Source organism: Pleurodeles waltl, chromosome 4_1 (assembly GCF_031143425.1).
Source record: "Pleurodeles waltl isolate 20211129_DDA chromosome 4_1, aPleWal1.hap1.20221129, whole genome shotgun sequence".
Lineage (NCBI taxonomy): Eukaryota > Metazoa > Chordata > Amphibia > Caudata > Salamandridae > Pleurodeles > Pleurodeles waltl.
The window spans coordinates 223,449,104-223,461,849 of record NC_090442.1 but is presented as its reverse complement, the minus strand read 5'-3'; the positions used below and the strand labels follow the sequence as shown (position 1 = coordinate 223,461,849).

Here is a 12,746-nt window from a genome sequence, read left to right as displayed (position 1 = left end):
TACAACAGGACTGCAGGCTAGCTGAGAGGAAGGGCTGATCCTGGACCTGAAAGGAGCAATTCTGCAAGAAGGAGGAGAGTCAATCCAGTACTCTGTCCCCGATACCAACTTTAGAAATTCTCTGCACAGGAGTGAGACGGTCTACGGTATCAAAGGCTGCACTGAGATCTAACAGGATAATGGCTGCTGATTCACCTTCATCCAGGAGACGCTTGAGTTCCTCAAGATCTGCCAACAGCACTGTTTCTGTATTATGTAGAGGGCGAAAGCCCATCAGGGTGGTGTGAAGGAGCTTTTTCAATTAAAGAAAGGAGGAGAGGTGTTTGTTAACATATTTTTCTAGCAGCTTAGAGACTCCAGGTAACAGGGAGAATGACCTATATTTGCTCAGATTAGAAGGATCTAAGTTGGGTTGTCTTAATAATTGCATGTTTCCATTGATGAGAGACCAGCCCACAAGACAGACAGCAATTGAATAGATCTGTTGATACCGGGGCAATGACATCAGACCCTTGACGAAGAATGTGGAAAGGAGCAGGATCCAGTGGCTAACATGATTTTACAGTATTTAAGAGATCCTTAAACATACACACAGTGAGATGTTGAAAAACAGAAATGGAACACTCTTGAGGGTCCCGAGGAGGTTCGCTGGGGCAAAGGTCTCCAAAATCAGAAGTATTAGGGAAGAAGGAGTAAATGTCCATGATTTTTTTCTGAAAGAAATACGCAATGTTCAACCAATGCCATTGAAGTGGAGCTGAATGCAGTAGCCTCAATGATATCTTTAGGAATCTTAAAGATTTCTTTAAAGGAGCTGGAAGAATTGGCGATTTTAGTGGAGTAGAAAACAACTTGAGATGCTTTGATCTCCACATGATAGCACCTAACGGGATTCCTATATTCTGCTCTGCTGGTCGCATCATAGGTCTTCCTCCATCTCCTTTCTAGGTGCCTGCATACTTCCTTCTGGGACAATAAATCAGCAGTGAACCAAGGGGATTTATGTGTTTGCTGAACATCTTTTTGCTACCTTAGTGGAATAACATCATCCAATGAGTTGGCCAACCACTCATTAAAATGATGGATGGCTAGATCAACAGTAATCAAGGGATCATGTTTGGTGGTTTCCAGAACCTCTAGCCAATTCTTCACGTTGAGTTTGAACCTGGGCCGGTCCAGTTGTTTAGCCAGGGGAAGAGGGACTGGAGGGGAGGACATGGGTAGGGTAAAAGGAATGAGGAAATGATATAACCAGGTCAAGGAGAGAAGGGTTTGGACCCATAGGTTCTTGATATTGCTGAAGGCAAGGTCAATGGTGTGGCCCTTATGAGTCGGACCTACTACTACCTGAAGCAGCTATAGAGAGGCCATATAGTGGAATCGTGTTTTGGAGGCATTATCGCTGGGATCGTCCATATGGAAACTGATATTGCCAAGTAGAGTGAAATTCGGCCTATTCATGGCTAGTCCGGAGATTGCCTCCAGGAGAGCTTGAAGGAATTGAGTATAGAGGCCTGGGGAGCTATAGAGGAGAATTCCGGTAAAGGGAAAGGATGGGCACAACATTAGAGAAAAAGCCAGACTCTCAAAGTTTGGAATAACGGATGGCAATGATGTGCATTTAAACAGTTACCTATAAACAATCGTGATCCCACCACAAGTATTACCCTGCCTATTGAGCATTAAAAAGCAGTAGCTGGAAGGGAGGGCTTTCACAAAATCGGTCCCAGAGTCCTCTCACAGCCATGTGTCAGTTACATTAGGCCACAAACTTGATTTACATTTCACTGAAGCCAGTTCTCTCTATAGGAACATGACTATAGTTCAGGTTATTTCATTCAGCTACTAAAATGTCCGAAATGATATTATATGATACTAGAACTGTACATATGACTGCTTCTGCAGCACAGGAGTCCAGCAGTAAGAATATGCAGAGTGAAGATGACTAATGTTTCTAATTCTGTATCTGTTGGACCATTCCCTTTTCTCCAGGTTTGTTGATGACCAGCATAAATTTCCATTACATGGTCACCAGTATGTTCAAGGGTGCATGGGTACTAAAATTGCTTTTGTTGGATCGAATTACCAATTTAGTACAAACCTGGCACAAGAATGGGCCAGAGTCCAAGATATTGAAAATGAGGCTCCAATCATGACGCAGAAGTGATAAACTGAAACATAACTTCAAAAGGAAGTCTTCAAACATCACTTTTTTTTTTAGAAGCACAGCACATTTTTGTAATATTTACTGGAATTAGGAGAAGCTGAAATTTGGCATGCAGCACCCTCTGGCATGCGCAGTAGACTCTGTCCAGCCTAGCAACACAGCTGCTGGGCTGGAGAGAAATTGCACAGGCTTCCCAGTCTGCCTTGGAGCACCCTCGTTGGGTGCTCTCAGCGAATCCTAGCGCTGCTTTGAGCAGCGTCAGGATTGGCCGCAGGGCAGGCTTGGAGCCTGTGCCTGTAGCGACAAGGGACAGAGGAGCGGGCCGGCGGCAATGGAGGAGGTAAGTTTTCCTTTATTTATTTTTTTATTAAAAGCCCCCTTCCCACGTGCCGCACCCGCTCCTTCAGAGAGCAGAAAGCAGCGAGCCGCGAGTGGTTGAGTCTGAGAATAATTTATATGACTAATTATTTATATATTTGTAAATGTTCGGTTTAGTTCTGCTCCTTTAGTTTTTGCAGTTTTACATAGCGCAAACTGGACCAAAGGGTACTGGAGCCCTTTACATGAGCACCAGTTAAATTGCACAAGGATACATTCATTTTTGGTAGGCACAGGGAGATTAAGTGATTTGCCCGGAACCACAGGATGTTGAGCGGACGTCAATGGTCGAACCAGGTTCCACAGCTCCAAAGTTGTCAGCTCTGGCCGTTGGGCCACATTCTCTCCACATCTTTAACTGCATTTTGTTCACATGTATCCTTGTTAGCTTGTTTACAAAATGTGTTCTTCAATGAAAAGGAAGTTGGTGTTGCAATAAGAAGTGGAATGCTGCTGACACAGCACACCCGGAAAAACAATGATTAAAAAAAAATATCGATTAACAAAAAATGGCATCCCTGATGGGATGCCTGTTACTCTGAGAGAGAGTGTACATGAATTGGAGGACATTAGTTTTCTCTAAATTTCTAGATAGACTGGTGTTTCTAGTGCAAATAATAAACCGGTATGCAAATAGATGTTTATGGAAGCAATAATGTTTGAGCATTCAGCATGAAACTTTCCAGAACACATTAATCTCTATAAATAAAGGTTAAGTGCGCTCATTTTGTCTTTTGAAATGCAACATCTGATTTGTGTTATACTTGTCTGATTATAGTAGTTTTGGATCTTCTTGTGTTTGTTCATTTCCCTTTAGCTACTATTTAGCGGGAAATGATAAGACAGAAATTATGTGTAAATAAAGTGTACCTGTAGTTGCCTGTAGCGCTCTCGATGGGAAATAATTTCTTCATTCTTTTCTTTCAAATAATCAGTCCCTGGTAAACCGTGCGTCTTCATCATATCTTCTAATTCCTGTGGAGTTAGGAGACAATGTAGCAAATATCAGTGCAGAGGTCAGATATGTTTGCATAGGTGCAGATGTCCATCTGCTTAGTAGTTAAATCAACAGGCATATTTTGCAGCATTTCATAATACAGTAACAACTGTTCTATCTTTATCCTGTTACTTTTTTTTTTTAGTTTAAAATATTTTATTGAATTTTATAATAAGGCAGATACTATATAAAAAAAAAAATCACTAAAAAAATACTTACAAGATTATCCTTTACAAGAACATTAATATAATAAATGTGTGAATACAATTACAAGTATGACATGATATGGAGTGATAATAATGAAGCATTTTTCCAATTAGCAGTAATGGATTTTAAAGCTGCAGAGATTAAAAAGTTTGGAGTTTAAATCAGACATGTATGTGGAAAGAGCTACATGTTTACAAAACAACATATTATACGAAAGGTTACCAGAGAAATTCAATATTTTTCTAATGACATCCCAAACCTTCCTCCAAAACTTAGAAACAATATTACATTCATAAAGCATGCGTTTTAACGAACCTGGATTCAAATTACAATGGCAACAATTAGAAGAAGATAGATTTTTTGTCTGAAATAACTTTAAGGGAGTCCATAGGCTATTAAATAGTGTGCAAGAGCTTTTTTTGTACAAAGACACATGTAACCATCCAGATATATCATTCATCCAAATGTTCTTCCATATATCATAAGATAACGATAAAGATAGTCTTCATTATTCCAAAACATAGAGATAAAATTAACATTATCCCCTTGAAAATTTTTCAATTTGTTTATAAATCATTGACCCAGCATGAGACGCAATAGCTTTCATTTGAAAATTAATTTCTAAATCGGAGGTGACATTTGAAGAAATATTGGATTGAAACAAATCTAGCTTAGAGTTACATAGAAGTTCATATTTAGAGAAATCATAAGGAGGCAGAAGAGCATTTTGTTTCAATTAATCAAATGTTAAAAAAGCATTAAAATAAGTATCTTTAAAAAAATACCTGCTTTAATCCAGGAGTGCCAAAATGTAGCCTTTCGAGTAAGTTTTAGCAATGGATTATGCCATAATGTCATATTTAAGGTATGAAATATAGGAGACTGAAAAAATGATTCTAGATCGTGTAATATTAACTTCATAGATTTCAAATTAATGGATTTACATAGTAAAATTGAAGTATTAGACATAGTCAATAAAGCAGGTAACGGAAATGGTGATAACAAAACTTTTTCTTTGAGAAACCATGCAGGTGTACTATTAGGCTGAGTATGATTAAACCAAAGGTTACTTTATTTTGATATAAATTTATGCTAATTAAGAAAATCTGGTAAACCAAAACCCCCATTGTATTTAACAATTTTTCTTTTTTTAATAAATTATACGAGAAGTTTTGTTAGTCCAGATAAATTTAGATAAGAGTTTATCAACTTTTTTTTATAAAACTTAGGAGTAAACTGAATAGGAGTCATAACAATGTTTAAAATACTTTTGGAGCAATATCCATTTCCACAGAACCAATTTCCCCCACCATGATAGATGCAAGGTGGACCATTTATGAAATTTGTCTTTGATATAATTTATAATAGCTTAACAATTTAATGTAATCGTTAATTTTTGGTGTGTGAAAATAAAATAGCAAGTTTTTCCTTTTGCCATATTATTTCATATATGGGTGCAATGAACATTTAAACGAAAACCTTGTTTTGTTAGTATTCAAAGTATAATCTGAAATCTGTGAGTATGTATACATTAGATGCAATAAAGGAGAAAAGGAAGATTCTAAACTGCTAATAAACAATAACACATCATCATAGGCTGAAGTTTTAGTAGTAATATCATTAATACTAATGCCTTCAATAGCAGCACAGCTTCTGATAGCTGTGAGTAAAAGTTCAATAGCAAGAAGGGGCAACCTTGTCTAGTGCCCCATAAAAGGTCAAATTTACTAGAGAGTTGACCATTAATGCAATGTCAAGCAGATGGACAAATACAGGGCCTCATTAAGAGTGTGGCGAACGGGAACCCACTTTATCTTCAAGTAAGCTTAAAATGTATCATCAATATGTGCCTTATGGAGTAAACAAATGTCTGTTTTATATCTTGCTAAGTAATCTAAAACTTTAATACGCTTAAGAGGATGTCCTGAACTTTTAACATTCAAAGAATACTTTTTTAATATTATCAACACCATCCATATTCAAAAAAGAAAAAAAAGAGGAAAGAAAAATGATAAAAATGAAAGTGTGGAAGAATAAAAAGTAGCTCTAAAAATAATTGAAAGGAGTAAAAGGAAAGACAAGGACAAACCTAAATAAGACAACATAGAAACATAAATAATACTGCTGAATCACACACATGCATAAGCAAGAATGACCTGCCTAGACATTGCATCATAGTGAAGTTTAAAAAGAAAGGCAAGTTATGTGGTTAAAAATAATTATGGCAGTGGAGTCAAATATTAGGAACATTTGTTTCCATGGAAAGTGGAGAATGCTGAACCAAGAAAGCACAAATATCTTCCAGATGTTGAATTGACTTGGAGATATCGTCTTTCCAGATTCTCATAGTACATGGGTCAAAAATTCCAAATTTATTACCAGAACTTCTCAGTCCTGGTCTAAGCTCAGTGAATTATTTGTGTATTCTTAGAGTTTCCTTAACAAAGTCCTGATGGATGTATATTTTATCACCATTTACCATTAAAAATGGGATCGATCTTGCTGCTTTGCAGATCCTCCCTAAATGATGGTGGTGCAAAACTTTAAAAATCATTTGTTGCAGTTTGTCATGACATAGATTATGATGAGAGGGAATTCTGTGTGCCTTGTCAATTTCGAATTTCTCCGGAAACTTTAAATGCAAAAGACCAGGCATTTTTTCTAAAAAATGTCTGATGTAATTGCCTTCTACCTCTTCTGGCAAGTTAAAGATGTGCAGGTCCAATAGTAGATTACGCATTAGTTAAATGTTTGCTATAACAGACATCAAACTGTCATTTTCTGACTTATTATCTTGAATTTTAATTGTATTATCAGAAACTTCCATAGAAAGTCTAGCCATGTATTTACAGTTGTTTATAATTACTGACGCAAAAGTATCTGTATTTAAACGAACAACAAAATGAATTCAGCAAAAACAGGAGGAGTAGGGCAAACTGGGGGAAGACCATCCTAAGGCTGACAGGTACAACACACCGATGTATCGCCTGCAGTGAATTAACCTGGACTCTACTGGTGACTACCCAACTGCCAAAATGATATCAATATTGTCAGCTGATAAGCTCAGATAGACTATTCATGGGGCTGCATCCTTTGCAACTTTCAGATGCAATGGTCAATAGAACAACACATTGAATAGAATGTGTAGTCTCACCAGTCACTAATAGAAGTGTCACATCCCTCATAGTTGCAATCTCCTCAACAGATGTAGTAGATGTCTAAAAGCACAGGATATTTTTTAGTGTTTGTCTCACGTGTAATGGTTACTGCGAGTAGGCTGGGCAATCCCACAGCACCAATATCAGTGAGTGCCTTCCATGTGCTGCTAAATGAGGGCTTCATTCTCCTGCCCAAGATCTATTGCAGGAAACTGCATTCCTAAATTGCTGCCTTCCTGCACACTAACATTTTGAAGCTATCGCCGGTCACATAAACTCTCCTTCCCCAAATCAGCTTTTGCTTAACTCTGCGAAGTACATGCTAAATGCTGTTCTTTGCATGACTCAATTATGTAACCCCATATCTTTATGTTTCCAAGCAAGGTAAGGCAGATGCTAAAACTAGACTCTACACAAACGATCCAATTCCAGAGTATCTACCCATCCTCTCCAGTTGATTTATGACCGTAAAACTACACCACGCAGAAACTGCTGAGCCCTTCTCCTTTTATCTGAAGTCACATAAAACAATATGTGCATCCAATCAATCAATCAAAAAAAGATTTAATATGTAACTCAATACACAGAATCCAGCTTACACGTATACTCAAAATTTCACAATACTTTCCAAAGCATTTAAAGGTTAGGGATAAAGCTAGAGTTTACAAAGAAGAAACATATAACCATTAATACAAAGCATATGTAAATTTTAGCACTTTCACTTGCCTTACTAAATTTTGCAGCACAATCAAGCAGTCCCGTTATTCGAATAGAATATGGTTCCTACATTGCAAAGTCCACTGCCTGCTATTCTGAATTGTGCATAAATTGTGTTTCTGTCTATTCGTATTTCAATCGCATAGGACTGGAGTGGGTATACCTCAGGTAATTTCATGTAGCGTAATCACATGAAATTGCCTAAGAACTCCACGTAAATTATGCAGGAAGATTAATTCTGCATTAAGCACTGTTTCTTAGCGCAAAATGCACATTTGCATCCCAAATGAACACAAGAATGCATTTTGAGCTAAGGAATAGCACTAAAAGCAGCAGAACACGAACAGAGGGCAGGGGACGGTGGCTGTATGGCTGCATAAGTTTCACTAGTGGTGTCACAATAAGACAAGCAGCCATGCGGACTTGGTAGGGGTTGTATTGCTCCCCCATTGGAGTGCAATCTGTCGTTTCGCAATGAGGAAAGCCAATGCAACAAAACATTGAATACACTGAGGCAATGGCCTAACCTGTAACGCCAAAAGTGGGTTAGGAGTGAGCAGGTGCCCTGTCATTTGTGTGAGGATGGTATGTACTGAGTCCCAGAATACACGGATCGGAGCACAGGTCCAGGTTAAATGAGCAAAGTCAGCGTTCAGCATTTGGGAGCAGGGATGTGACTGGGATGGGTCTAGTTTGGCAAGCCATTGCAGAGTTACCACTACTATCATCACAGCAACATTAGGGAGAAGACTTCATAGCCAACTTCAAAACCAAACCATCCCGCTATGTTATATAACCAGGCTTTGCCTGATCTTGGACTACTTCTCTACATGATCAAAGCTTACTTTTGCAATAATAATGTCTGTATTTTGTTGAAGTGATCTACTAGCAGAATTAATTATAACATTCTAACTACTCCCTTTCCATGCCGAGACAATTTTTGGGCTCAGCTTAAAATTTGTGAAAAGCAAACTCTAAACATGTTGTTCAAATATATTCAAACCAGAAAATACCTGAAAAACTCTTGCTATTGGTTTTGACCCGATTGTCCCTGGTCTTCTCAATACTCACTATATCAAGTTATTTTCTTAAGGCAATAACAGGAAAAAACACTAGGGACACCAGAACTAGGGACATCAACAATCTTTCCCAAAAATCAATTCTGTGTTGTCTTGAAGGCATTAGTTAGGATCATTTGCCTGAGCTAGGAAGCAAAAAGCCTATCATCCATCTGCTGCCATGAACCCTTTTCCCTGGAATGATCAGCCTCACCTGAACATAGTACCATTGCACGTGCCACAAAACCCATGCTTTTATATAGCACATGGCTTGCTATTCAAATGTTACCTAGGATCTACAAGGAACTAATAAAGCATACACATAGAAAAGGAGCGTTTAAATGCAAAAATACATACTAAATAGAGTGTGGCAGTTCCAATGACATTTTCTATACCTGCTCACATGACAATACTCTGTGTTTCCTTCACCCAATATGGTAGAGTCATTGATAAATAAGAAGTTTATAATTTACCTATTACTTCTGAAACTCTAGGCTGGAATATTTCAGAGTCTTGAAGGGTTATGGCTCAGAAGAAAATATACAGAAATATGCTTATCCTCCCCATAAACCCTGTTTATCAGAACTTCACTGTCATCTTACAGAGAAACGATTTATGCACTGTAGGTTGCCTCCTTGTGGCAAAAATGCAAACAGATGTGTCCTTCAGCCTTGCAGCCCACTGTGGTCACCTGACTCACATGACAAAGCCCTAAGACCACATCCAGAGTTTTCACTGATCCTGGTTCCTCTGAGAATTTCCCCACTCCTGTCTCATGTTCAAAGGGTATAGGTAGGGGCAGGGCACATGGCAAGACCATCAAGCCAACATCAGCAAATCCCTAGCACAGCATGCAAGATGAGGGATTTTTCCTGATATGTAGCGGCCACTACCAAGTAAAGATGCTGCTTCTTGCATACTGGGGATATATTCCCTGTTCCAAAATCACCACCATTTATATGATAGATTGCTATCAATCAAATGATGAGTAATCAGACAAAGCTGGCCACCCGTCACATGATGTAAAATCATACAAAGACAGATGGAGATCACATGATATGTAACCAAATCAAGATAGTTATCAATCAAATGATGGCCAACTGAACCAAGATGGCTGCCCCAACAGTGCGTGTCCCACTGCTAAACTGCAGCTCCAATAAAGTTAAGAACTATCAAATGGGTCTATTAGAGAAGGCTATAAAAATTAGCCTGGAACCCAATTTTGAGCCTGTGCAATAGTGTATCCTAATTCCCATATTACTCATATTATTACAAGCTCTACTGGAATACTGTGTTTTAATAACTTTGTTCTGGACCTTGTGAACTACTAATACTTCATTATCCATTTGGTCTTCAGAGGATTGGGGCTATTTCATAAGGGGTCCTGGAATTCTCCACCACATCACCCAACTACATGGATCCATCTGTGGTCATGCATTGTAGTCTCCATGACTTATTCATCACCAAGTATTTGAGGGTCTTGTGAAAGGTAATCTGAAAGGTAATGGGGTGGGTGTCTAGTAAAACTGCTATACTGTCTTCACCAAAGGCTCCTGGTATCCCAAACTATAAGGTTTTTTGTTTCCATCTTCTCACTTCATTTCGGGATAGTGCACATACATCACAAATCCTCAATTCCCTTTTCCCACCTTCATGCCTCAAATTGTTGGTTGAAGCCATGATCGTAGTGGACTGCACTCTGTCAGTTTCAACAAGCCTATAACAAGCCTTGGAAGAGGTTCTGAGAACTAACACTTATGAAACCATCATTGTGTAATTAATATCAATGTGCATTTCCTGTTGTGATTGAAACCTGAACTTATTTAAAGGTCCTTGAAAGCAGCATAATCAGAGAGAATGAATACATTAATTTCTCTGTACTGTCAAGCATGAAAACATTGCTTAGAAGTTCAAGTACTCACCCACGCAAAAGGTCAACAAAATGCACTCTGAGCTCTGGTTTGTAGCAAAAAGATAAAGCACAGGAAATGCCCACGTCTAGAATATGGTCTCAGTAGTGACTGTAGCACTGCAATATGAAAACTCCCACTGTAATCAACCAGTCCAACTCCTTTTCACGCTTCTACTTAGAGGAGGTTAGCAAATAGATGCTCTGTAAATTGACTCGCTCCTACTGTTCCACTGCTATCCAAGAGTGGTGGATGTGAATATGTGCGGACTGTGTTTTTTATATAACTGGCATACATATCATCTCCACAATATTCTCAGGGACTGACAGTAACCTGAAAGATGGGAATGAGGCATTGTAAATTCTGAGGTCCAAGAACATAGTCAATAAGCCTTTCGTACTGCCATCAAGACATGTAAGCTTCACCTTCTTGATTTTTCCATGATGAAAATGTGATTAAGCTGGGCTCAACTGGGACAAAAGTCTCCATCGTTATTTCACGGAGTAGCAGATATAGGATAATTGTCATTTTTGCAGAAGAGGTTTAATGCAAACATATTTCACAGTGTTTCTACCTCTTTAGATACCACGTCTGGTGTTGGAACCTTGTTCTAAAATGGAAAATAGCCACATGATGCATAGTTAGAAAGGCATGCAAGCTCTGGATCTTCAATTGGGAAATACTCCGCTAAGCATTCCAATTTTAACAGCAGCTTCAATCTTGAATAATTTGTCTCAACAAAAATAGAGTATAGACTGTTTGTTGGTTTGATATTGCCACTTATTAGCCTTTTGGGAGATGGGATCTGGCATCTATTTAGTTCAAATCCATATCTACCTTTAAATAATGTAAAGTACTGCGCAGACAGCAAATAACTATGAGGCTAGTAAGTAATTTGACTGTAGTCAAGCCTGTTTTGTGAGGTGGCTTACCATTCTATGCCTCCCACTTTAGTTGTAAGACATCCAGCCATGTATGTGAGCATATCTTAGCAGTGTGCATGGGGCAAGTAACTGTGAGTATATATCTCACATTTTGACATATGAATCTTCCACTTTGCAGCCTCTTTGAACAGATTCATCACTAAGATAAATTCCCCCCCCAAAGGGCTGTGGAAGGACTGTAGTGTTAACTAGCTAAGTCATCGTGCAGGTGCAGGCCAAAGCTCACTAGACTAATAGTCTTCATAGCCATACTAAATGCCCTCAAAATAGCAGATGCTCGTTCCTTTGGTATCCTAAGACTTACATTTGTTGTCTAATTGAGTGGAAGGATCAGACTTCCCTCTTGGGGAGCAGTGGTTTCCAAAACAGATTGGGTTCAATTATTTCAATACCAAACTTGTGTTCTTCAGATGAAGAACTGCATTTTCCAATCAGAGATGATGTTAAATGTGACTCTGAGTGAGCCCTTTCAGATTGTAGAGCTAGCTTCAAAACCTGTGATTCTGCATGTTAGGAAAGCATGATAAAATATTTCCTCATTATTTGGCATCACAACAGGCCCCTCTCTACAGAGGCTTGAACAACCTTCTATTTGATCTGCCCATTCCGGCCACTGCCACCTTTATCTTCTTCATCAAAGCCCATTTCCATTTCTTTGCATTTAGTGATGTGGTTCACTCAGTTCTAACATGTTTGCATCAATTGTCCTAATGCATGTGGTTAAATCCAGATTTCCAAATTACAGTTTATTGGACGGTTACTCTTTCACAAATCTGACAGAAATACTGTACGTCTTATTAAAAGTGCAATCATATCCTATTTGTAAGAAATCAGGCTATTAGTTGGGAAGGATGTAAGTCCTCCACATGTAATTGTTCCACCTTATTGAAGCACCTGACTCTCAGGATAGCTCTGCAGAGCAATCTAAGGCCTACTCATTGGAGGTGGTGTGATGTAGTAATCTCAATTCACCAACATGCAACAATAATACTCAATAAATTACTGTTTAATGAGTGTTTATTCTCTTTAAAGGGAAAGGTATTTTTATTACATACACAATGCCAAATAACATGCATTAAATTACAAACGCGCACATCAGGTAGATGAAAAAACCTTTAGTGACACCCTCATATCATATTACATAACTAGTGGGTCCTAAACTCCATAATCACAATGCTGCTCACCTATACCAGATGCAACATCACAATAT

The 12,746-nt window shown here is 38.4% G+C and overlaps 1 protein-coding gene across 1 annotated transcript in view; it reads right to left on the bottom strand.

Moving 5' to 3' along the window:
* Positions 1–12,746, bottom strand: part of CCDC91 (coiled-coil domain containing 91) — a 1,353,016-nt gene that overhangs the window by 980,878 nt on the left and 359,392 nt on the right. The window contains exon 6 of the mRNA XM_069228181.1: positions 3,416–3,520. Coding sequence (XP_069084282.1) covers positions 3,416–3,520 — 105 coding nt within the window. The remainder of the gene's footprint in view (positions 1–3,415; positions 3,521–12,746) is intronic.